Source organism: Pangasianodon hypophthalmus, chromosome 7 (genome assembly GCF_027358585.1).
Source record: "Pangasianodon hypophthalmus isolate fPanHyp1 chromosome 7, fPanHyp1.pri, whole genome shotgun sequence".
NCBI classification, from domain to species: Eukaryota; Metazoa; Chordata; class Actinopteri; order Siluriformes; family Pangasiidae; genus Pangasianodon; species Pangasianodon hypophthalmus.
Genome location: NC_069716.1, coordinates 17,795,425 through 17,823,322, shown reverse-complemented (window position 1 = coordinate 17,823,322; position 27,898 = coordinate 17,795,425). Strand labels below are relative to the sequence as shown.

General features: G+C 40.8%; 1 protein-coding gene across 5 annotated transcripts in view; it reads left to right on the top strand.

The window, feature by feature from the left end:
• Positions 1-27,898, top strand: part of tenm2a (teneurin transmembrane protein 2a) — a 275,007-nt gene that overhangs the window by 206,710 nt on the left and 40,399 nt on the right. For all 5 annotated transcript variants that reach the window (XM_053235492.1, XM_053235491.1, XM_026918274.3 and 2 more), the window contains 2 exons: positions 2,409-2,646; positions 15,754-15,992. In XM_053235492.1, coding sequence (XP_053091467.1) covers positions 2,409-2,646; positions 15,754-15,992 — 477 coding nt within the window. The remainder of the gene's footprint in view (positions 1-2,408; positions 2,647-15,753; positions 15,993-27,898) is intronic.

The following is a 27,898-nucleotide window of genomic DNA, read 5'->3' as shown; positions in this document are numbered from 1 at the left end:
ACACACACACATACACACACACACACACACACGTACACGCAAACACACACTGGCTTTTTTTTTTTTTTTTTTGCTTTGGTAGGATTAAGACCTCTGTATATTTGTTTTGTTTTGTTAGTTATTATTCTATTGACTTGCATTTTTGTTGATCCTGTCTGAAAATTCATTTATGAATTTAATCCCATATTTCTTTGCTCTCTCTCTCTCTCTCTCACACTCTCTCTCTCGCTCTCTCTTTCTCACTCACTGTCGCTCTGTCACACAAACCTATGCACATTTGCACATTTTTTTCTTAATATTCTTAGGCCAAGATAATTGAAGCCTTCTTTTTAGTGTCTATTTAGTGATATGGATTTAGACTCGCAGAAAAAAAAAATTAAATTGAAGACAGAAAGAAAGCTTTAACATCGCTTGTGAAATTATCTATAAATAAAAATTTGTGATCTCATTTTCCAGAGCAAAACAGGAAATGAATGTCATTGCATTGCCAAAGGCCAGTCTATTTAGGTTCCAGGGAATGCAATTATGTGTATTAATTATGTTGTTCAAATATTAAGCCCATAATCCTATTTTCTGATGCAATGAAAGAGGTATTACAGTTCATCGATCTAGTTTTATTTTCCTACAATGTCCTGTGTTTGCAACATTACTGTATTCTTTTGTTGGATGCAGTGATGTGCTGAATTTTTCTGAGATGTGTGGATGTGTTAGGGTTTAAATCTCGTTCTCTTTTCTCACACCTCTGCTGTTCAGACTGCGGATGCCGGAAAGAATCTGATGTCTGCCTGTGACAGACAGGATCAAGCAGTGGATATCGTCCTCTGTCTGCTGTCATGGATCAACTAGCAGGAGATAAGCAGGGAAGGGGAATTGAGCGAGAGAGAGAGCGAGACAGATAGCGCTAATGCTTGTTTGTGTGTAGGATAGATATGGACTGTGAGGTTCATCTTTGTTGCATTGTGTTGTTTTTTGGGGGGAGTGGAATGACCATCATTACTGTGGGATTTAGAGCTGTAAATCTGCTTTCCTTATTCCCTCGCCCCATTTTTTTTCGGCCACCAATCAGAGTCAATAAATGTAACATTAGGACAACTTTGCCTGTTTTCTCTCAGGTCTAATATTGCATTCAAACTAGGGATGCATCAGTACCATTTTTTAAGACCGAGTACAAGAAAAAGCACATTTTTACTCATCGATAAAGATACAGATACTGATATCGAAATGAGTAACCAGCTTAGTATTAATCTATTAATAGAAGGTTTTATTTAGCTCTGTTTATATTTCCTCTTTGGAAAAGTGCTTCTGTACAGCTGAAAGTAAAGCATGTTTTATTAATTATTTTATTAATGACTGACAGTGGCTGATCGTCAAGTACAAATATACTGAATAAGAGATGTTATTTTTACTCACCTAGCATTGTCTGTAGACATTTTTTCTCGCCTAGCCAGCGTTTGCTGGGGTGTTGGTTCCTGCTGTGAGCTGCTAGCAGTGAACTCCTCGTACTGAGTTTGATGTTTAAGATGTTTAATCAAGTGCTGCAGTTCCTCTTCTTGGTATTTTCACAGAGCCCAATTTGCAAGCTGCTTTGTTTGATTGCCATCATTAATTGTCAGATACTTCCAGATCACTGTCATTTTGTGTAGTCTGTTCATTAGCGTGACACAGTACACTAGGATTATGTCACATAGTATTATCTGGTATTGGACATTGGCATTAGCGCATTTTTCATGAGTAAATGCTCACAGTATCAGACTGATACCCAATACTGGTAGCAGTATCAATGCAACCATAAAGCAAACATTCCATTTGTGTGTGCACAAATTCCAGTGACACTATGAAGAAAGATGCCAGCCCTCTGCTGTTTTTGGACACTGTGCAGGTGAATGGTAGAGTGTAATATCACATTCAGGAGGAAATTATACCTGTACACAAACACACACACACACACACACATTCCCATTTCTAGCCACATTAAGGATTACACCCAAGCAAACAATCATGTCAGTTAATGATGCCTCATAAAGTATGCATGAGCTGCTTCCAGCAACATTACCACAGCTTAAGAGCAGGAGAACAAAGTCTTTCCCTTCTAATGAGTGTCTTAACTGGCCGAGTGTCACTGCGTATTCAGAACTCCAGGACTGCATCTTTCTAGCCATTTAAGTGCAAAACAGCAACAGCAGAGGCATCCTGTGTCCACCAGTTTGCCTCTGATTTATCCTCTCCTTTCTGACTGCATTTTATCCTCCCTGCTGAGGAAAACCAGTTCTGAATATTCCCTCTATCCATCACTGCAAATGCCAGTGCTCTGTTTTTTTCCTGTCTTTGCTAGCATATCTCAGGGCCAATTCAATAAAATGGTAAGTTTTCCACTGTGCTGAAGTGTTTGTGATTGTGTGTTTGCACAGGAGCTCCAAACCACCACAGCCAGTCGACACTGCGGCCCCCACTGCCTCCACCACACAACGCCCAGGCCCTGTCTCACCATCAGACCTCGGCCAACTCTCTCAACCGCAACACACTAAGCAGCAGACGCAACCCTGTCCATGCTCCACCCAGCGCCCCTGGGGACGCGCCCACCACACCTGAGTCAGTGCAGCTGCAGGACAGCTGGGTGCTCAACAGCAACGTTCCTCTGGAGACCAGGTCAAGTCCAGCCTCACAAGCACACACACACACACACACACACACACACACACACACACACACAAAATGGTTGCCATGCACTGTTGCAGTGTAGTATCTCTCTTCAGTTCTATTTATTAAGTGTTGCCCTTACATTACAAAGCTTTAAATTATTTTGGAGTTAATTTCCTGGATTGTAAAATGCCCACAGGCCCTGAAGATGAGAGTCAGCTCTCAATTTATGAGGGAAAATCAGTCAAATGAAAAACAGTCAAAATGAGTAATGACTTCCTCTCAGTATAATTCCTCTCACTATGACTCTAATATTTGCGGTGTTATATATTTTTTAAATGGCCTAATACTGTCACACGGGCTATTTTCTACCTAGACAACTGGATTGATGACAGTTATGCAAACAAAAATCCCCACATGACAAGAGTGGTCATTCACACAATAGAAACAATGGAAAGCTGACCCAGATCTGATAGAACTGACATTTTACAGATGTAAGCTTGTTTACGTTCAGAATGAATTTCCTTTTTTTTCTGGACAGGTGCCTAAAATAAACTGGAAATGACTAAAGCATTACCATTACACAGTGTTTGCACTGTTGGAAGTGTAATTTTGTGTATAGGCCCCTAAGATGCAAACACACACATTTCTCTCCCTCTCTCTCTCTCTCTCTCTCTCTCTCTCTCTCTTTCTCAGACCTTTGTTATAGCCCCCTGCTGGTCAGTTGGTCTCCCCCACTGGTCCTGGATCAGAGCAGTACGCGGGTGCTGCTTGCACTATTCATGAGCCCGGGGCGGCATGTTTAATTCAGCTGGACAGAGCTCAGGCCTGTAGGAACTGCAGGTGCCTGACTGGCACGTAATTAAAGCAGGCCTGATAGTCTGTACTGTATGTCATCAGTTCCAGCCACAGCTCAGACATGAATACAGTGGGACTGCTGGGCTCTCTGTGTTCAGGGCCAGAGAGTGGCAGGCCTTTATTGAGCTTAGGGGCATGTGCTGGGGTGTCACACGTATATACACACACACACACACACACACACACACACACACACTGCTCTCTGCTCTTAACTATCCATTGAGCTTGAATGGCACATTCTTTCACCCTGTCATTATTTGCAGCCGTGTAGCCAGAGCTGTCAATGTACTTGTATGAATTGTACGAATTTTTTCACTTGTAACTTCCAAGGCTGCGGATGTTGCCAGAGGAACTGAATATTTTTTGGCATGATCTCTCAAGAAAGTTTCTTTCTTACAGTAGGAATATTTTATCATGACTGTCATATTGTCATTTAGTGATATATGATAAATACTTGAAGTTGATCAAATCACTTTCTTATAACAAGTAAATGCTAACAGATACTTAAACAAGATGGTATTTTGAAAAAAATGCAGTTTGAAGCCGAAAATATTTGGGCTATAATTTTATATATATATATATGTGTGTGTGTGTGTGTGTGTGTGTGTGTAAATCTGGCTGTGTAGTGTGACTTGGGTTTAAACTCATTTTGTTTTGTGAAGTGATCGATATTACTGCCCTACATTGTAGATGCGCGAGGCATTACAGAACACAATACAAGCTCCTGGGCTCCTCATCTATATTTGCAGTGCAGCGTATATTACTGTTCCCTTTGGATATGAAACATCAAATTAAGTTGACAACTAGTCTTATCAGATTTAAAAAAAGGAGTTAAGAGATGACTGCTGAGGCTCAAAGTTTCATTAGCAGCACTGCTAACACGCTTTAAATGCCAAGCTTGTCGTGACTGTCTGTATTTGGAAATTTGTCTAGGACCTTATTGTATCATCTTCAACAGAAATCCATTTTTCAACTCTCTGGTATTTCTAACATTGTCAAGCTAAACAAAACTCCACTGAGCAATGGTAAACAGAATATGAAGTTCAATATGAATTATGAAACATCTGCTGTAAATGAAAAGGACTGTCCACATTCATTTGCGTGCATGCCGAAGCTTCCCCATTTAAACATTGTTAAGGGAGCAGGCTCAGTAATCTCGAGCCTCCATCTGTTGAGACTCCACTGCCCGTAACGGATCCCTGTGCCAGCAAACAGCACTAAACTCTTACTCTTCTCCCTGCACTCCCTCCTAGCAAGCACGACTCTATCTCAGTTGCTTTTTAAGTGGAGTTCTGTCAGTGCAAATGGACCACCTGACATACACACAAACACACCTTCACACACCTTTAATTTATTTTACACACCCATAATTCATTTCTACTGTATTCAAATTCATTAGGTAGTTATTTTGGTGGAGGAAGTGCATGCATGGTTGATGCAGCGGACTGATTAGTCGAGCCAGAATCTCTCTTGGCACTGCCCATCATGGCACACTTTACCTGCTCAGTCTGTCTATAGGTGTTTTCACACTTGCCTATATTTACTGAACTGACGCCACTTGCACTGAAATGTCAGTCTATTTGGCCAAGTGTGAAAGCTGTTTTTCAACCTGGTTGTAGACTGGTCAGTCCACCTGAAAAACTGAGGTTCCAGATTTGCTTCAAATGTACTCAGGTGTTGAAAGCACTATGCGTGAAAATGATCCTCTCACAGGACCAGGCAGCACATAAGACGACTGGTTGAATTTGTCACGTTAGTTCCTGTTTCAAATTTTACATCGACAGAGAAAGGAATGTTGTGGTCTGCAAAGGAAATAGAGTACGATCTATTACCCTTTTTCAGTGCCAGTTCTAGACGTATGGAGTGAAAAACGCATTCAAATGCAAGTTGCTAAGAAACCTTGACTAAAAGCCTTCACCTGAAGCACTGACCACAAATTAAAGCACAGAGCACAAATTAAATAAATAATATATAACTTGATCATTAATAAGTAAAATAAAGTGATGCACCTATTATTTTGAAAAAAAAAAATTGCACAGCACAAGTATGTAATTGATCTGCAAATTCACAACAAATTTGTCTGTGGGAAAACAGATCTGCGATCATGATGCTCTTCCCTAAACAAACCCAGAATCTGACTGCAGACTCCCGTGAAAACTCTAAGTCCATTTCTGAGGGGGTCGCCTTCATTTACCTGCATGAGACTGATAACAAGCAGCAAGTAAAGTACAAGAGCTATTAAAATAAAATAATATTTTCCTCTAATGAACCCATGCTTTCAGGCCTCTTAAGTGGTGTAATAACATGCATCTTTCATGGCTGGATGCCCTCAAGGTGATCAAGGCTGTTAATTGTATCGCAAATAAGAGTGTTATGGTGCTGAGTCTTGATGAAAACTCATCTCTGGCAGGCAGATTAAGGTTGTTTAAGGCAGTCTGAGATAGTGAGACTTCTCCAGGTTAGGCCATTAGTACCCGTTCCCTCGTCCCCTCCAGGTCAAATGTTACGCAGACACCGCACAAAACTTAATATTATCTATTTTTATTTCTGTATCTCCAGTAGCAGGGAAAAGGGGCATTCTCACCAATGTCCTGGTTCTGACTGTACAGGAAAGGGACATTTATCAAACCCCTCCTCTTTCACAAGGAAAAAGGAGAGAAATCTCCATTATCGCGAACGGGACAGCCACTAGCCGAGTGAAGGTGCAGGAACAGGAGAAGTCTACAGCAACCAGCCTCCCCGTAGGCCTATTAAAGAAAGGTTTTTCTCTTCCCCACACTCTCGTTTTCTCTGGATTGATTGCTATCTTTAGTCAATATCTGCTCAGAGACTTTGAAATTAAATGAATCTCAGGAAAATAGAAAGCAAAGTGTCTCTGGAGTGAACAGTGAAATGCAGAGGGGTGATGGAGAGACAGTGAGTTTGTATTAAATTCGGGAACCTCAAAATCTCACTCAAAGCCAGTGCTTTGTACATAAAAAGCATGATATTTATATTTATATCAAAGTACTTTTTTAACTGCAAAGGTCACTTGGTCACTGGAAATGAGATAGATATTTGTGTGTGCTATAAAAAATTCCAAATTTTGATAGATCAAGTCTCTCCTGTTGGGTTGGAGAGCTGAAAGAAAGATAACTTGAAAGAGACCTGGGCTGTGTGGGTTGGAGGAAAAGAGAGAGAGAGAGATAGAGGGACAGGCAGAGAAGCAAGAACAGAAAGGAATCAGTTTGCAGCAGCATAAATGACTAAAGATGGCTGAGGCCATGCAGGGCTGCAACGGATGATTTCCAATCGCAGAGCGAAGCCTCTTCACCAGCTGATGCCAGTTTCAATTCCACTCTCATCTCAGTACACAGTGCACTTCGCTATCCCTCTCTGCTCATACTTACACACACACACCCACACACACCCGCACACCCGCTCCAGTATAAGATCCCTAAGAGGGTCACAGCATTGCAGTTTAGGCAGCAAAAAAAAAAAATTCCATTTACATGCATAGCATATGAGATACTTTCAGGGATAGTTCAATGATTATAGTGTGGTTGACTGTGTGTGTGTGTGTGTGTGTGTGTGTGTGAGAGTGAACAGTCTGAGCATGGGGACTTTCCCCCATCCTCTTCAGGCACACAAACTGTTTGTGTGACATATTTCATATTTTGAAAAGGGCTGTCTGCCAACAGAGCTGCTGGGGATTTAGATGAATGTTTTGCTACATAAATTAAATACATAAATCACAGAACTGTCACACAAACACATTCTAGCCAAATTTTACTATATTTTAATGACAGTAAGACAAAACATTGAATCAGTATGTGATACAAGACCCTTAAACTTCAACTGCTCAGTTGTGTCCTGTTTCAATTGCAAGAAAATGTAAAAAAGAATAAACTTCTTTGGAACAGTGCATTTAATCAGATGCAATAACACATGCAATTTAGCCACACTTAATATTTATTAAGTGAACAGTAAAATACTTTGGGGCATGCTGTTTTTAGGAAAATAATAGATAATGAGGTGGTGTGATACAGGCTGATGCAAAGCGGATTTATAGTTACGTGTTGTGGAATGTTGCTGACAAAAAGTGCAAAGTCTGGAAGACATTCTTCTGTGGCTGAAAACTGACCATTACAAAGCACTGACCCCCTGAGACTCTTTCCACAAATGTTAAATAAATGTCTCCTCACAGAAAATTTCACCATATAAACATTTTTCTTTTTAAAATAACAGAACATTTTTATATATGTTTATTGTTAGCATTAGATTATGTTGGTAATCTGCCATACAAGTTCCTGTTGTTAGACAAAATTAATCAACACCTACTGACCAATCAGATTTGAGAATTCAACAACATTGTGGTAATGATGATCATAATGTGAGTAAAGGCAACTGTAATTGTGCAATTGCTGTAACTTTTGTTGCTGAAAAGTCCTTTGTAGGGGTGTAAGAGAAAGAGAAGTGTCTCCTTCCTGTTTACATTCTGGTAATTATCTATAACCCTCTTTAGCTCCTTAATTCAGAGTCACCAGGCATTCACAGGGAAAAGATCTCTCTCTCTCTCTCTCTCTCTCTCTCTCTCTCTCTCTGTTGCCAAGGTATCTGTGTGGGGCACATTTACATTCTCTGCTGCACACCGAGGCCAATTTGTTATCCTAACATCCTAACAGGAGCCAATCAGAAGGCAGGAGCCTGTGGCTCAGGGAAGATTTATGGGCTATTTCTCTCCTTGTTCAGCGCACAGATTGAATACTGGGCATGGCATACAAACTGAAGCTGCTGTAATTAGAAAACATTTCAGAGACGTTTGTTTGTGTATTTAGAAAATCAGTGGCTGTGGATTGTGAATCCACAGAAGCTGCAGGTATTTATAGAAAAAGGACACTGAGATGGGCTTAGTACATGTACATATGCATAGTACATGTACTCAACTACCAGAAGTGCAAATAGTAGAATCGTGCAAATTAACAAAGTTCAGGTTGTATATGTAAAAATATATACAGTAAATAAATAACAAGGCTATGGACAGTGAATATGTGCAGCAGCTATTGAGTAGATATCAATATGAATGGAAATTACACTATGTTATAATAGAAAAACTCTAATAGGTATAATATATTATATATGTGTATATAAGTCATAAATATATGTAAGAGATATGTAGATTGTATATACAACAGTACTAGATTATCTATGGAGAATATACAATGTATATACAGATAATATACAGATATATGAAGATAACATAAGATATACGTATACTATAAATCTGCAATTATATAGCGATAATACAGAATATACAGTAGAGCATAGAGCTGCAGGATGATTACAAGCAGTAAAAATATCAGTGGCCTAATGGTGTAGCGTAGAGTTCATCAGGGTAATGGTTGTGGGGAAGAAGCTGACCCTGAGCCTGCTGGTTCTGGTGCGAATGTTCCTGTATCTCCTCCTGGAAGGAAGGAAGGAAGGAAGGAATTTGAACAGTTTGTGACTGGGATTGGAGGAGTCCCTGATGATGTTGCATGCTCTACTGTGGTGAAGATTTTCAATGGCTGGTCATTGGGCACCAATGATGTGTTGGGCGGTTTTCACCACCCTTTGCAGGGCTTTTCTTTCAGACATCGTGGAGCTGCCATACCATACTATGATGGAGTTGGTCAGGATGCTCTCAGTGGTGCAGCAATAGAAACTTGTTAACATCTGGGGAGACATTCTTCAGTCTCCTCAGGAAGTAAAGATGCTGCTGTGCATTTCTATCAAAGTATTATGCCATGCCAGGACAGATCCTCAGAGGTGTGGACACCCAGGAACTTGAAGCTGGAGACATGCTCTACTTCAGTCCCTTTTATGTAGATGGGAGAGTGTCTGCTGCTTTTAGATTTCCAGAAGTCCACAATGAGGTCTTTGGCCTTCTTGGTGTTGAGGGTGAGCTTGTTGGTGGAACAACAGGCTGCTAGGCTTTGGATGCCCTCCCTGTAAGCCGACTCATCATTGTTGCTGATATGACCTATCACTGTGATATCTGCATATGCATACTTGATGATGATGTTGGAGTTATGCACACAGTCATGGGTAAACAGGGAGTAGAACAGCGGACTCAGCACACAACCTTGTGGGAAGCAATGTTCAGGATGAGGGTAGAGGACATATGATTGCCCAACCTAACAGACTGAGGTCTATTGGTTAAGAAGTCCAGAATCCAACTGCATATGGAGGTGATGATGCCCAGGTCACTGAGCTTGGTGATCAGTTTAGTGGGAATGACAGTGTTAAATGCAGAGCTAAAGTCAATGAAAAGAGTCAAACGAGTGTATTTATATGAACTGGTAAGCAGATGTTTTTGTTTCTGGAGGAGTTTAAAATTTAGTGATTGTGAGTCTGCTGTAAGTTTGGGCTCAGCTATAGCTTTGTAGTGTTGCAAAAGGTTAAATAGCTCCCTGTAGTACTGATCCATTATCACAGTAGTCCTGATGCATTATTGACGGCATGAGATTGTATGTGCATGGATCAGCACATAAAAAGCACTACAGCCCATCACAAGTTATTGTTGTTTTAGGCTGCATCTATGCAGACAAAATGTATTTTACAAAATACATTTTGTACAGCATGTATTACCACCTCAGTGTGCTCCTGATTAAATTGGTTTCTCATTACAAGAGGAGAAAGTGATGCCCCGGAATCCAGCACCGAGTGTCAGTGGAGTCAGACTGTAAAATAAGAGAGAGATAGAGAGAGAGAGAGGAAGAGAGAGAAAGAGAGAGAGAGAGAGAAATCTGTGCAAATGAAAACCTTAAGGGGTAAATAAGTAAACAGCCCAGTGTTTGACACTAAGTGGATGTTTGGTGATGAGGGGTTTACCACCTGTGTCACAACTAATGACTGGCAAGATACGTTTGGAGAGCTGCATTATTTAAAAGGACCTGATGACTGTCTCATACACACATGCAGATACACCGATACAGAGAGAGAGAGAGAGAGAGAGAGAGAGAGAGAGAGAGAGAGAGCACATTTGTCCAACTCAGACAGGTCATTAATCAGCCAGCTCAGAGGAACGACAGGATGACCTCACCTACATCTCCATCAGGGTCTAGAGAGAGAGAGAGAGAGAGAGAGAGAGAGAGAGAGCTGTCACACCAAGCTTCTTCTTCTCTTTTTACATTTACTGCTCCCTTGTGAGTCTTCCCTCCAGCATTATTCCTTTTTTGAAATTCCCCAGGGTTTTTAAAAACTGCAAAACTGCCAAAGCCTTGACACTGACCTCCACTTCCCCTTGTGGTGTCAGCTGTCCTTTTTTTGGGTAGACCTGTCCTTTCTTCCTGATTCTCACCGCTTCTCCGAGCTGCATGCCAGTTATTCTTTGTCCACTATCTCTTCCGGACTCATCTTTTCGTCCCTCTCTCCCTTAGCTTGTATTTGTCTGGCTTTCAGTCTAGTTCAACAATTCTATGTTAGTACAGAGGACTGAAATTAATCATTGTGTTATAAATGAAAGGAGAAGGTGATTAGCTCATATTTTTTTATTATTAAAAATAAAAAATAAAAAGCAGTTATATTAGAAACATTTGATATCTCTTTTCATTGGTTTTTCCTCCAGCAGTGGCAGGATGCACCAATCTAGAAGCAATTTTACTCCTCTCCCACAAGATGAACATTAATGCCAATACATTGCAGAAAGATTTTGAGATTTTTAATATATTTCTAATAAATTAATCATTTGGGGGGTTCTTTACCATTTATACCATAACATTTTCTGTCACTCTGTGGAATAAGGTGTGTTGTATATCTATAATTAGGGCTAAAAATGTTTAATGGGAGATGTGTTATTCCTTTCAATCATTTAGTAATCAGTTGAGAATAGAGGTTGAGGCTAACATAAGTATTGAACCAGTGAGCTTCATAATGAGGTGATTTAATAGTCTCTTGCTTTTATTTTTTTCTTTCTTTAAGTGGCTTATGTTATAGAAACCCTGAACAGCAAGTTATTTTAAAAAAGTCTATTTTGGTGTAATATCTCATTTTTAATTATATTGAATTCATCTCATTATTTTGACTACTAGCACTTAGACTGATGGAATTTATAACATTTTGAAGTAAGTTATTAAATCAAAATAACAAAGTATTAAGTTGAAATAATACAGTTGCTTCTGTATTAGGTAGTGGAGTGAGAGAGTGGGGTCACCTATTCTGGTGCTGCCAAAATTTTATAACTGCTCTTTATTGAAAATTAAGACAAATTGCGCTGCATGCAGGATTTTATATCAGAGAATTATTATTATTATTATTATTATTATTATTATTGTTGTTGTTGTTGTTGTTGTTATTATTATTTCATACAAAACATGATATGAAGGGTCTCGAAATGCCAATTTAAAAAGAATCATTTATTTTTCATTCAATTTGTATTATGCGATTGTATTAGGTGAGTGGACCTCACCTCCCTTCACTGCCAGGACAGACACTATAACTATTCTGAATACTATGAGCCACATTTTATCTGGAATATATATTTTATTGTTCATTGGATTGCTTGAATCTGAATCTGTTTTTCTCTCTCCCTTTCTGTCTCCTGTCCCAGCTGGTGTTGACATGTCTTCCCACACTCCTCCCAAACAATGCTCGACATAAATCACTGTCAATTAGGCACGGAGGCAAAAAAATCAAGCTCTCTAATTTCATTTCACAATTACGACACCTAGTCAACACTCTCACTTTCCCTTGCAAATGGAAATTAAATGAACTTCACAGACAGACATTGAACTAATGGAATAAGTGTCACACAGTAGATTGCACACGCACTCCCTGCCACACACATGCACATGCGCATACAGACCGCCTTCAACTCTCTCCCACCCCAAAATCACCTTAATTAATTTCTCGACATCACCCCTGTCAGCGACTAAATGTGTAGCCACAACCCTGTGCGCTGGTAAAAATACTGTGGCATTTCAAGATGACTCGTTCAACCTCACGAGTGGCGCCTGGGTGGCGGCTAAGTCACTCCGTCACAGAGAAGCGAGAGGAGCAGTGACAGAGAGAGAAGGCCTGGAGGAAGTAGTGTGGTATTTTTGGACAGGCACCTTTACACCCTGTCCATCGTATTGCCCTTCAGTGTGAGACTGATTTCAGATCTTCCTCCTCCTGCCTGTTGAGGCTGTTTCACTCTGCTTAACAGGGGAAGCAGGAGGGGAGGGTGAAGGGACAGAGGGAAAGGAGGGAGTGGGAGATAAATAAGAGGAAAGGGAAGGAGGAAAGGGTGAAGTGTATGTGTGTGGCACACTGTCAATTGAAGATGTGAGAAGAATGGAGCAAGAGACACAAGAAAGCAGGAGATGAATAGAATGAGAGCGTAAGTGCTAGCTTTTTCCATCAGTGACCCAGACTCCCAGCTCGGCGCACGACGACAGCTCAAACACACAATTACCATTCTGCTTCCAACTCCTTCTGTGTGTGTGTGTGTGTGTGTGTGTGCATGCATGATTAGTAATGCCTAAGGTGGCAGAAATTTCAGACACAGCAGTGAGAAATAGCTTTGTTATGTAAAGCCGCACGTGGAATCTTCCACTGCCTCGCCTTCATTATTCCTACTGCATTATTATCATTTATTACCATTCATTAGTGAATTAGTCACTCTCTTCCCCCTCGTGGTCAGAATAGAGGACAAAAGCATCTCTTCCTCTTCTCTTCTCACTGCATGATTACGTACAGGTATGTTTTCCTAGACATTGTAGGTTTGGCCTGTGTGTCACTGTATAATATGTGTGTGCGTGTGTGTGTATGGAGCTGCAGGTGGGCAGGTGCAGCCAGAGATAATGGCTAGGAACACCTGACTGATCTGGTCCTGGGGCTCTGACCCCATGGGGCTGTGGTTGGAGGGAATCTGAATCCGTGCTGATGGATTGGTGTGGGAGCGACAGGAGTGCACACACCCACAGACAGCTGGGCTTTGAGCCAAACGCACCACAGCTCAGCTCTGGAAAATGGGATCATGTTTGGAAATATTGGAATCCATCTTGTGGAAAGTTGTTATTAAGGCTCATGTGATTGCGTGGTGTTTAAGTGTTAAGGGGCCGGAGAGATCTATGTGCCAGGGCCAGGGCAGGACACACCTTCCAGGCAGGCACTCAGAGGCCAGGAAAGCTTTCAGCCTCTCACTTTAGCTCCCATCAGAGTCTTAATCGAGGCCGGGGCCTAATGAAACTGACGGACCCAGTGACCCAAGCCTGGCTGATTGCTGCAGATAATATATTTAGACCGGCCTTCTCCGCTGCTGCTTTCCCCAAGGCACCAGTATCTGAGAGCCTTCATTTACTGAGGTGAAGGCATGGGGTGCTGCACAGGGTGCTGTAATTAAAGGCTAAATGATTTTTTTTTTCTGCACAAAGCTCGAAAAAGCACAAGTTCCATCTATAATGTAATGTAGCGTGCAGTCTGCTCGGGAGTGTGTGTTAATGGGAATGCGGCTTTGTCTGGGCGGGGTAGATGAGCAGCACAGACGCCAGTGATCATTCTGCATGCAGGTGTCACAGAAGTTATACACACTATGCCATGTAGGATCCTGTTCACTTTTTCAAGAGGTTATGCTGCTTTGAGATATTGAGAGGCATCATTTAAGAGCTTTGTGCAAAACCCGTTTGCACCTGCATGCCTTTACAGCTGCAGTGAGCCTGAATGTGTTTTATGGAATTTTGGTGAAGTATACAGAAACACAGGTCTTACAGAGGACTTCATTCAATGATGTTTCTCTATTTATTACAGCAATATAATGATGTGTTTGAATGCATTTGCAAATCTTAAGTAGTATGTCTTTATATCTTGAGGGATGATTTTTACAGTAATTCTAATTTCCAGAGTGTTCATACACAGTGAGTGAGTTTTTGCTCTGGTACATAGAATGCATTCTTCAAGCATGATCATTACTGAATTATTGCTCTTGACTTCAAGTGTTTGCCACTATATCAGTGGGGGGAAAATGAATAAATTAGATGTAATTTTTGACTGCACAATTTACTGCAACTTTTGATACAACAAAACTGTTCTGTTTTCATTGCCCACAGGTTTAGTAACAATTGTATTCATTTTAGCTCCTGCTCAACAATGGTACCAAGCATAGCTAATGGTACTTGGCACTGGACCTAGGAGCAATGTTTGTTGCTCTTAGGTCCAATGCAAAATTCAGTCACACTTTAAACACACTAAATTAAACATGGTCAGATTCATTGATGCCATGATAGTGCTTTCAAAGCAATATCTGTGCTGTTTTATTTTTACACAAACATTACTGGCACATGAACAAAAAATGTTTTTGATCAAATGGGTTGCAACTGCATTGAAACTGTGCTTACAAATTTTTTGTTCTGCCATATTTTCTTCAACAGTCAGTTCATATTAATTGATTTTTTTTATTTAACTAAACAGGCAATCAAGCAAAGAAATCTTAATCTAGGCAATTCTTTCATGTTGAACCTAAGTGTGGCATCACTGCAAGCCGAATTGATTTTTTGTTTTGTTTTGGTCGTCTAACTTTAATTGTTTTCTCTATGGATCAGTTTTTGTTTTGAAAGTGCGGTTAAAAACGCCTTAAGCACTAAATGCTCTCGTGCTCAAGAAGGGAGAAAGGACAGAATGGTGTTTAGCAGTTTTCTATTTTAAAGTGTGTCTCAGTGGAACAAAGATTATTTAGCTCCCGAAAATACAAAAATCTTTTTGGATCAGTTCATTATCATTGGCACCCTGTGGCACCACCATCTTCCTCCGAGCTTTATTGTCACTAATGTCCCCATCAGAACACGGGCTGTGGGAGCGGGTGTGTGTGTGTATGTGCATGTGTGTGTGTTCTGGACATGCATAGAGCAAAGCCTCCTGAATTATTGAGTGTTTGTGTTGTATAAGTGTCCCTCATTGGGCCAGCAGCAGCCTGCAGCACTGTATGTCCGCATGCCATATGTCCACAGAGCCGCACTGAGGAGCTTTGGACACAGTATCCTTCACCCCACTGCATCCCTGCAGCACTCTGCAGCCCCCTGTGTCCACACATGCGCGCACACACACACGCACACACACGCACACATAGACACAGAGTATACGAAGCTACTCACAAGAGACAATGAAGGCAATTCTGAACCTGGGATTGATTTGACCTCTGACTCTCTTTCACCATGTCCTCTATCTCCACTACTCTTATTGCCTCATCACTGAGACCATAAATACTTTTTACTCAACAAAAAATTAACTCTTTTTCTTTCTCTCTCTGTCTTTCCCCAACAGGCACTTCCTGTTTAAGACATCTTCAGGAACCACACCGCTCTTCAGCAGCTCATCTCCAGGTTACCCACTGACTTCGGGCACAGTGTACTCGCCCCCGCCACGGCTCCTACCCAGAAACACCTTCTCTCGAAGCGCCTTCAAACTGAAGAAGCCCTCCAAGTATTGCAGCTGGAAATGTGCCGCTGTTACAGCCATCACAGCCGCCACCCTGCTGGCCATCCTGCTGTCCTACTTCATTGGTAAACACTGTCACAGTAACCATGCAGGATACCTCCATCATAACTCATCTTAAATCAGCGATTTAAAGCCTCACATAACACACATGCACTATATAGTATCTTCAACTTATAGGTAGCACATTACAAGTAGCTTCACGTGATTGCAGTGTTGTGAAATCAGGGACTGTACTCTAAGTAAAATCATTTGGGATTTAGCAGTATGGTTACTGAGTATGGTTACTGTTAGCAGCAGCCTTGAGTATACGTATAGAGGTTTCACGCCTAAAACAAAGAACTGTATCAGCATACATATCTTTACAGGTAATGGTTTGGGGTTCGTGTATTAAAATTTACAGCTTTAAAAGCGTATTTTATCATATTTGTCATAAAAATCCTGTTAAAGGCTACCGAGTGGCAATACAGTATTTGTCATTATTATTAGTAGTAGTAGTAGCAGTAGTAGTAGTAGTAGTAGTAGTAGTATACACGTTTGTGAATTAGTATTATTACTGTTGCTCAACTATAGGCTTCACAGTCATGATTATGGATGTTGTGGATCATGATTTAATTTAGTGCGCCACATATAAAAAGTGTGAGAGGAGGATTTTTATGTCCAAGTGATAGACTCAGTGCCTGAAGAAATGCACAGGACAGATGGGGTTGGCAGATGTGAGTCGTGGGTCCTCAGAACTGATATGGAAAATTAAAATTGTTGAGACGCATGTAGGAGTGTAGCAATCTGATGATTTGGATCCATGCATCGATATAAAAGGCAACGATTGAAATTATTAGATGCAACAGTCATAAACAGATTGTTATCAAAAAGGGACAGACATCTGGTGTGTAAGAAATAATTCATATTTTTAAACAGATGTGTAAATAATTTAATAGGCTAGCACAGGTGATTTGGCCATAACTCTGATACTTTCAAATTAGTCCATCTCAAACAATGCTTCAGAACAACTTCTGTTTGAACTGACTTTTCTGACTCTGAGGATTTTGACTCTGGTTTGCATTTGCTGGTGCATATTGCATGCATTTGTGTTTCCATGACTGTACTGATTAATCTAGATGCTTCCACTCATTATTTGATGTGTCTGATGAGGAATGGTAATTTTCTCCCACTGATTCTGAGCAATCTGCCTCTGGTAGTAGCCTTTGATAGGCTCCATTAGCCACTGACTCACTCATGGCTATTGTGTGCTTTATTACACCTCAGGACTGGGACTGTGAAGGACATCTTTAAGAGTGTAACTATTTTCGGCATACACTTTTTGACCTCTCTGATATGGTTTTATGTTTGTGCTTGCCATATGGTTAGAGCTTACACAAAAATAGTTTTTTTTAATATTATGTCCTTACAGTGCTCAGGTCATCAGTCTGGGGTTGAGAATATGAATGGAATGAGGGAAAAGGAAAATATAAAAGTAAATGCCACACTGACAGATAGAGACAGAAAAATGAGATGGACTGAATGAGAGACACATTCGTTTTCGATGGCTCCCATTAGAAGTCTCCACCTGAGCCATGGAGCTGAACCCGATGTCCGTACCTCTGTCCCCTCTCTGTCCCTCTCTAAAAGCCCCCGGTTAAGGGCAGATGTGTCACGTAGCCCTGCATTGCCCTCCCCCTCCCTGGAGACTGCGCTCAACAGATGGGCCAGTCAGCAAGTGCAAGAATCAGCACAAGTCCCCCCCTCGATCTCCCCCCTCTGTCTCTGCTCTTGTATTCAAATATCCGCACATCTTTTCTTCGTCCTTGAGTCGTCCGTGTAATGTTGTGCTGGATCCGCCGCCAGTCCCTCAGGCTCCACCCGGCCCCCCTCTGCTTTACAGAGCCGCCTACCTGCCTAGCTGAATGCAGTGGCGGCTTAACTGAAAGGCTCAGTGAACAAATCACAAATACCAATGCCTGAGATTTGTCCATCATAGCCGGAGGGAAGCAGGTGGTAGCTTTGTGTTGTGAACAAGAACAAGGCTTGTTGCAACTTCCAGGACAAAAACAAGGGTATTTCTTTTGTGTTGTGTGTCACTTATTTTAAGCCCTGTTCGGATTGAAGTAGTTTTACATGGCGAGGTGGGGTAATGTAATTATTACCTCTGGGATTTTAGTCAATCTTTTTTTTACATACTGAGTGTGCACACATCTGGAAAGATTACACCATAATTTGCCTTCTATAAAATGACCAGTAGATACAACCCTATGTAATATACAGTATATCCCATCCAAATTGAGATGTTGGAAAAGATTCCATTTTAACCTGTCGGAAAAGACATTTTGCAATTTTTCTTCTGAATAAGACACTCCAGGAAGTGCTCTGTTCTACCGGCTCCCACAGAAGCGAAAGCAAGTATCGACTGAATTTGAAACATAGAACAATAAATTTAGATAATGTTTAAAAGGATGCATTGGAGGAAATGACGCTTCCTAGGGTTTTAGGTACATTACTGATTTTCTAGCGCAGATGAATCCTACATATACTGTTTGGCCAAAAATTTGTGGACTCCTGACCATCATACCCATATGTCCTTTTTGAACATTCCATTCCAGATTTAGTTCCATCTTTGCTGTTATAATAACCGCCACTCTTCTGGGAAGGTTTTGCACCAGAATTTGGAATGTGGCTGTGGGGATTCGAGCATTCAGACACAAGCGGAGGCCTGGGGTGCGTCAGAGTTCCATTTCATCTCAAAGGTGTTCAGTGGAGTTGAGGTCAGGGCTCTGTGCAGGCCACTCAATTTCATCCACTCCAACCTTGGCAAACTATGTCTTCATGGACCTCACTTTGTGCACATAGGCATTGTCATGCAGGAACAGGTTTGGGACTCTTAGTCACAGTGAAGGGAAATTGTAAGGCTACAGCATACAAAGACATCCTATACAATTGTGTGCCTCCAGCTTTGTGGCAAAAGTTTGGGGAAGACGCACATATGGGTGTGATGGTCAGGTGTCCATGCTATATAGTGTACATACTATTGTCATGTGACCTATTAATGATCAAGCGAACTTGTGCAGCCAGAAGCCGTAAAACAAGTGGCTATGATAAAGGACAAAGCAAGCAATGTAATAAAATAAGGTGTATGTAGTATACATGGAATTTTTACTGTATACAAGTGAAGACATATCCATCTGTTTGATTTATACAGAGATTTGTTATCCCGTGTGACTCAATGATAATTACTACAAACATCTTCTGGTATCATTAGTTAACAGACATTTGATTAGAAATCTTATCCCGTCTGAATAGTACTCTATTTCAGGAAAGTTCCTTGGGCTAATTTGGCATTTAGTGCATTTAGATAAACTTCTTTCCCAACAAGAGCTGGATTTAAGAGAATCACTTACCATGTTGAGATAATAAGCAATTTTAATATGCATTCAACATGTAGATATGTTAGAGAGAGTTTGCTTATTTGAATTGTTTCTGCTAAGGACTAGCGACCTTAATTGTAGGCCAACTGAGACTGTCTTTGGCCTTCAGTGACTGTGCATGTGTAACTGAACATGGTGAAATGTGCTGCTGCAGCACTTTGCTCAGTGCAGACACTGAGTGTGGCTCCACTGAGACCGGCCCAGCAATCCTGGCACCAGAGAGATGACAAAAGTGCATTGAGGAGAAGAGGAGAGGACTTTTTTTTTTCATTCTTTGCAGATGCTTAAAAGATCCCGCTTTGCCTTACCTTCTCTACAGGGATGAATTACAATCCCAGGTACTTCAGCAGAAACTATAGTCAGGAAAGAGATGTATGCGTTCAGAGAGAATCATAATATGTGCACTCCCATATGGCCAATAATCACACACCTGCATACAGCAAAAAGAGAGCAAAGAACAGAAGATAACAGAATCAGAGAGAAGTTATCATTCTGGGCACTGAATCTGTAAAAGAGGAATTCACACAGAATTTATTTTGCTGTAAGAGAATGTGCTAACAGGGTGACATAAATAATAAAGAAATGGTGACCAATAAAAAAGGGTGAAAGAAAAAATAGGGACATATAACTCATTCTGTGCCCTCCTGATCGCTCGCTTATCTCTGCATGGAGTGGCTGCCACAGCAGGGAGGCGGTTGCTAGGATACAGGTGAGCGGTCCTGATGCAAAAGAAGAGCAGGTCTGTCATCATGTGTTGTGGAGGAGACAAAACGCTATTCGGCTCCCGCGAGATGCGTCTGCTCTAAAGCTTGCCTGATTCCTGGGGATCAACCATGATCAAACATACAGAGAGAGAGAGAGAGAGAGAGAGAGAGAGAGAGAGAGAGAGGGAAAGGACAGGGACAGATGGAACATGTAATAGCTATAACGAGGTTTAGGCCCCTTCAGGCTTCCACTCTGATTCGATGTGCTCTTGTCTAGACAGCAGACGGACAGGCAGAAAGGCAAGGATCAGTTCACACACGATACTCATGGATCAGAATGAGTCCAAACACAGACGTGGAGGGCTTAACTTCAAGAAAACAAAGGCCAGGGCATGAATCTGTATTGCAAACACACACACACACACACACACGATGCAGACTCACATACAGGTGCATAATAAATTATCCACCATTGTTACTGACTGTGTTGGTGCCCTTGAGCTGGTGTGTGTGTGTGTGTGTGTGTGTGTGTGTGTATACAGTGTCACCTCTATGCAAGCTGGGACATTGTGGCTCCTCATACATCAATAGAGACAGGCCATGTGGCGAGTGTCATGAAAGCTCCTTCTTTCCTGCCCTGCTTCCTCTTTTTCCTCCCTCTCTCTCTCTCTCTCTCTCTCTCTTTCTCATTCTTCCTCCCTGTCTCTATCCTTTCCACCTATATTTTTAGCTTCATCATCACTTTTTTCCACTGCCCACCAATGACTTATCTCGAACTCCCTGAGCACTCTGTGTAACTCCATAACCTTCTCACCAGACTCCTTTTTCTCCTCTATCCATAATGCCATGTACCCAGCGTAGCTGTGTTATTACACCGCTTACCCTATCTGCTCACTACTGATTAGAGCACGACACACACATCTGCAATCCCACACACTTTATGGCAGCTTGAGGGTACTAGGACTGTCTTTTTTTTTCCAAAAAAAAAGAAACATTCAAATTTGAATGCATTTAAAAATTTATTAGTTTACAATTTTATACTGGCACAGATATAACAAATATTAGTAGTAGCACCACACTGTTACAAAAATGCTCTGTTGGAAATTTTTCTGTTGGAAATTTTTGACAGAGATATCACTGGAAAATGTATACATAATCATATTTTGTGATAAAGCACACAATAAATAAGGCCAGGCCTTATTCAGAGCATTTTTCCTACATTGATGGAGAAGGGTGTTTTGGCCAAAATGCTTAAGGAAAAAATCTACATTATGTAAAAAAAAAAATGATAACATCATAAACATTCTTAAATAATTGAGCATGGATTTATTGCCTTTGTATACATAAATATCATAAAAATGTAAATCATATTTGAGTACTGAAATTTATTCTAACAGGCTTAGGGTGCTTTCACATTTGCATCTTCTTTTTACAGAAATAGCACTAGCCCAGGGGTCTTACCTGCTGCTGTGGGGGGGAAAAACCCACTCACACAACACACACTATAACCAGAACCATTTCTTATATATTAGAAATATATAAGAATTTTCTTATATATTATTTATACTTATATATTATTTATATATTTATATATTATGTATAAAAGATTAAACAATAAAGTGATTAAGAATAAAGAAAAGGTTAAACTGTGGTGATAAGGAGGTGTAACTCACGAAAGGAGGAGCTGCTTGTCTGCTGATATGACTTGAATGCATCCAAAGTTAATGTGGAACATTACACTACAGTACCAGTAAATGTCCCAAAACTAGCATAATTGTTCATTTTAGTTATATTGCAGTGTTAGAATACTGTCGAAATATTGTCGATTCAGTATGTCTTTATATTCACTCACTAACAAGATAAATATTTTGCTGGCTCTCTGCCCCCTTTTTTTTCTCGCTTGCCCCCTGACTGTGACCTGACTGGTCTGGAGGTCAAAAAAGTGCTTGACATCACTCTCTACTTTTGAACTTTGTTTCACCTTTGGAAGCACTCCATTGTGACCGGTTTTTAATAGCAGCCACATTCCAGCTGCCATTTGGCTGCCTCCTGCAGAATTAAATGTAAAACATGAGCTGGCTGTGGGAACAAAAATACGCCAAATGTGAAAGCACCTTTAGCTTTCCATTTCATTCAAAAAGGTATGTGTGAAGAGTGTGTGAAAAGTTTGTGTTTGTGCTTATGCCAAGTTGTAGTATTGACCCTAAAACTAGAATGCCATTTCATAACGGCACTAAAAGCCAGAAAACGAGAGAGAGAGAGGGAGAGAGAGAGAGAGATTAGCATATGGTGCATATGAAACAGGAAGCATATGTTGTGTATAGTGTGTCTGTTTCAATATCAGTTGCTAAGCGGGTCACTATTAACAGATGCAGCAGGGCAAGAGGAGTCAAGGGCGAAATAACAGGAGGGACACAACAAGCCAGGGAAGGACGATAGTGCACTCAAATTACATCCCTGTTTCCCTAAAGGGACTACGAAGGATGCAACCGTTTGCTATTTTCTGTTCCCCTCTCTCTCTTTTTCTCTCTCTCTTTCTCTCTCTCTCCCCCTTGTCAGATTTGACTGATGTGTCTAGTAGTACTTATGGTGATCCAAGGTTTCCAGCTATATGAGCTTTAGGTGAAGAACTCCCTGATGTTCTGGCTGACCCGTAGCATGTCAGCTTCATGTCCCCTTTTACACATCTCTCTCACCATCTCTTCCTCTGAAACAAAACCAGAGAGTGTCATCTCTAAGGCGAAGCTTTTTGATCTTTTCCCCCTCCACTACTGTCTGTCATTGACTTACTGGTGGCTTCCTTCAGATCACAGGCCCATGCGAAACTCCCAGTCCAAAGGCCCCGCTAAAGATTACCTCAGTGGCTGGTTGTAAAGAATTAATGAGTCTTTCAGAGGCCGTTACATTGATTTCTGGCTCACCGTGCCAATCCGTTAATAGTCAGTGATGAAATTTATCCTCTTCTGGTCCGGTGATTTTTCTAATCAATCATACTTTGCATGCTAGCTCCGGATTTGTACAGCATTGGTGTTTGCATGTGTCAGTTTGTCTGCTTTGTCTGTCTGCTTGCCTGTCAGTCTGCCTGTCTATCTATATCCAAGTTTGTGTGTCTGTTGCAACATTTTGCAAGATTGATAGCGGTTATGTTCACATAACCAGCAGCAGATATTATATTTTTCCCAATGATCTACACCCACTTCAGGTTGCACAGTATTTTTTTTTTTACAAAACAAGTGTCAAAAAGCATTTTTATCAAGTGTCAATAAATCAGTGTGTAACTAGTGAGAGCAGAAAATGTGCAAAGAGCATCACTGAGACTACAAAGAGAGCTGAGACCTCTAAACCCACTCGTACACATTCGTTACACACAGCAACACACTTTCATACTTTAGAACTGTTTCTTAATGAAGATACACAAGCTCACTTGCACAAGCATACACAAACACATACACACACAAACACATGCACACACACACACACACAAATAGACGTGCGGAACAGTTTTCTCCGGCATTTTCAACCTAATCTATCAATAAATACGATACTATAATCACAATAATTTCAATTCAATTGAATTCAATTTTATGTATATATCACTGTTAAGAAAGCAGTTTTACAGAATCCAGATGTAGTTTTAGATCCCTAATGAGGAAGCCAGAGGTGCCAGTGGCATGGAAAAATGAAGGGAAAAAGATACCAGACTCACAAGGGAACCTTTTTCTTCTGGGCGACACTGGAGAGTGGGATTATAAATCATTAAAGTATACAGGCATAGAAGAGTAAAGGCAAAATTTTCACACATTCCCATATACTGGAGAATTGAATGGAAACCCCATTTACTGTAACTCATTTGTAATAAAAGTCTAAAGGCACATGTAGAAGGAATCAATCAACATGTATGCGAAATACATATTTTGACAGAACATTATAAATATTTCACCTGAAAGTATTCATAAATTAAGCATCCAATCTATATAATTTGTCAATATAGAGATGGGATTACTTGTCTAGAAAGGATATGTGGTTTTGCATTGCTAATGTCATTGCACGGGTCTGAATATGCATGGATATCACAAAACCTAAAGTACAGCTCACCTAACCAGAATGACTTTTTACTGTATTGATCCAGTTTTCAAATATTGGAATAAATCGACATTAGGACTTGATGTTAAGTCATTCTCTTAAATCTGTCCCATCCTACTGTTGGTCTTAGCTGTTAACGTGTAACAGTTATAGTTTTAAATTTAGGTAAGCAGGTTGTTCTATTCTTTTTCCAGAACAAGGAAGTGTGTGCAGATATCCTACAGTTTAACTATAGGAACATTGAGCAAAAATAATTGCTACTGTTATAGTTTGCTGTTTTTTCTGTGTAAATTGAGAGAGTATTATTTATCCCTCGGCCTGTTATTTGGAGAGGGTGACGAGCGAGAGAGTGATGAGTTAGGACCTGATAATAAAGGCAGACGGTGCGGATGCTGCTGTCTGACTGTAGCATTGATCTAGCTCAGGATTTCAGCTGCCTCTCATTTCCTGTCACTAATGTGAATAGATGAGCCATGAGGCAGACACACACACACACACACATATGCACGCACGCACACACACACTGTAATATAGACCGTACTCACTGTCTCTCAATCTAAGCTGGAAATAAGGTGTATGTGTGCCAGAGACCAATCAGCTCACAGTGATGTACGGCAATACAAGCAGTTTGTCGTAGCTAACAGAATCTATCAGACACACGTCTGTTTTCCATGTCTAAAAAATGTGACGTTCTTATATGAACACGAGAAAGTCAAGCATGTGACATTCATCTGCAGCATTCATGCATGTGTGTGTTACTAACAGAGTCAAAGGACAATTGCTCTAACCTTTGAATTACAGTCAATGAGGTTTTGGTTTCATCATTAGGCTGCGCTCGTCCCTGGAGGCGCAGGAGGAGAGTGTGTGTTACGGCTGGAGCGCTGATGGGTTAGGATGCTACTGATTGCTTCTCTCATTAACTGTGCATTTGAAGCTGCTCCTCTCCCTAGGGGCACTGGCCAGGACTTGCACACACACCCCCACACACACACACCCAAACACACACTCAGACTCAAATACACAGTCCCCCTGGGTCTTTCCTAAGCTTTGTAAGAGCCAAACTTCAAAGCTCTATGACTAGGCTCTTCATTTATGATGAATCTGCTTCCAGTGTTGCCCTTTTTCACACACACGCATATCCACACATCGAAAATACTATTCCCGTCCAAGCTTTGTCCTCTGCGTCTTGTAGTTTCAGATGAACCACCTCCGTCTCAGGCGTTCAGCTTCCTGGAGCCTACTCGCCTGTATCTCACCACATGAAAGTGACAAACACTCAGCCAGCAGTCATTAAAACGTTAGCTTTCAGTTTGACAGTTTGGGAGATGCTAATAGCCGCAGAAGCAGGACTGTTTGTTTGTGCCAAACAGAGGCGCCTCTTTGGGATGAAGAGAGAAGGCGTGAGAGCACTTGATTAAACGTGAGTCCTTTGTGTAAAGGCAATGGATTAAATGAGCAATTTCTTTTTGTGTGCCAAGATTCGTAAACCAGTTGCGTTCACTATCCTGTGAGTCTCAGCTTACATTTATTGCCCTAATTGAGGTCAGTCTTGTTAATTTAGTGGTAAATTAGAACAGTTAATATGCATATATTAGGAAGGCCAAGGGAGATTGTAAAAATAAGGTAAGGGAAAATTACCTTTTAAGTACTACGAAGGTCTTTTTCCTGCTCCAATTACGCTACTGTAACAGCGTGATGGGTGGAGTGGGGAGTGGAGGAATGGATGGGATGTCCTGGTTTCTGTGATAGAGAAGGACGACCCAACACTGTCCTTCATCTGTGGCACACACACACACACACGCACGCACGCACACATCCCAGTCAAACAGATTTTTTTTCTCCCACTCACACACCTTCACTACATAGGCAGATCGTTTGCTGCACAGAATGCTTACTTACAGAAATAGAGACACATAAGATGGCAAACACAAAATAGGACATGCAGAGCTCGATATGTGTGCATACAAAAAAAGGGAAGCAATTACACATCCCTTCTTTCTTTCTCTACCCACCCCGCTCCATACACACACACACACACACACATACACACCCACACCCACACACACACACACTAGAATTCACGGAAGCATGCTGAGTGTACCACAGGTGTAGAAGTGAAAACCTGTTAGTGTGTGCTCTGTGTGAGACAGCTTGAGACAGGGATGGGAGAGATGATGTGTTTTATGAATAATGGATATGTATGCATATAGCAAATGCTTGCCAAAACTCATATTTCCATCCGCTCTCTCCTGGGACGTGAGCACATGATATGATTTTTTTTTTTGATAGGATATGTATGCTCATATTCAACACATATGACAGGGGGCTAAATCTAGTGACACATATACCGCAGTGAGTGTGTGTGTGTGTGTGTGTGTGTGTATGAGTGAGTATGAGAGCAGACTGAGGCAACTGGTGATGGCGTGCACGTTTCATGGCGCACAACTCAAAGCTTCTCTGTTCATGTATTATTATTTATAATTTATTCTTCTGTTAATAGTAGCTTCAAATAAAATTTTTTTATTTTCATATAATAATATTCCTAATTATAAATTTGTCAGCTATTATAGCAACAGAGATAACGTTCTTGATTTCCAACTGATGCCTGATCAGTTGACAACAGGGTGTGTAGTAGGGATGTCAGAAAAAATTTAACTATTTGAGATTTGAATTTAATCTTTTATAATATTTCCTGGGTGGCATGGTGTCTCAGGAGGTAGCGTTGCCTCTTCATACCTCCGGGGTTCCCGGTTCAGTCTGGAGCTTGAGCTTCACGTTTGTGTGGGTTTCCTCCAGAGTCTCCGGTTTCCTCCCACCTCCCTAAAACATGCCTGTAGGCAAAGTGGCTGTTCTAAATTGCCCCTAGGTGTGAATGAGTGTGCGAATGTGTATGTGTGTGTGTGTGTGTGTGTGCGTGCATGTGCATGTTGCCCTGTGATAGACTGGCATCCCGTTCAGGATATATTCCCGTCTCTTGCCCAGTGTTCCCGGAATAGTGCCTGAAGTCATGCGTCCTCCCGTCTGCAGTTCACAACAGCCAAATGACTCATGCTGCTTCGTGTGGAAAAAGGGAATTAAATAAATACATGTCATTTTGTGGCATACTTTATTTTCCCACATTCTTATGCTAGAATTTTTTTTAATTAATTCTAATTGTTTAATTAATTGATTTAATTAAACAATTAAAATTGTAACTGTAATAAGGAGTCAATTATTGGAGTCATTCATTCTGAATCTAAAATAGTGTTTAAAATAATGGCTATATAAATTATATTATACTCTATGTACTGAGCATATTTGGTGAACAGAATTATTTTAGATTCAGTCTCACTGTGAATTAGAAACAAATAAACATTACTGTGTATAAATAAATAAGAATGAATCTGAAACATTACAATTTATGATAGTTATGTTACTTCCTTGTGGTTTTCCTTATTTAAGAATGTCATACAATTTTCACCTTATGCTTTAAGTGAAAACACATGCTCATTATAAATCAAATACATTGCAATACAAATAAAAATATTAATTTATTCATCCCTCTTCAGGAGCTGCTTCATCCTGGTCTGTCGCAGGTCACCAATGCTACATTTGTGTTGAAATTTGAACGCAATTTGTAGATTCTGTGTTTCACCTCACTGTAGTGTTTATCGTGGACACATTGTGTTTAACTCTCCGAAATGCATCCAGCTGGTGTTGGTTGAGCAGAAGAGCCTCCTGACGGTTTCAGCATGTGCACGTGTATGTGTGTGGCAGAGTGCGAGGCCA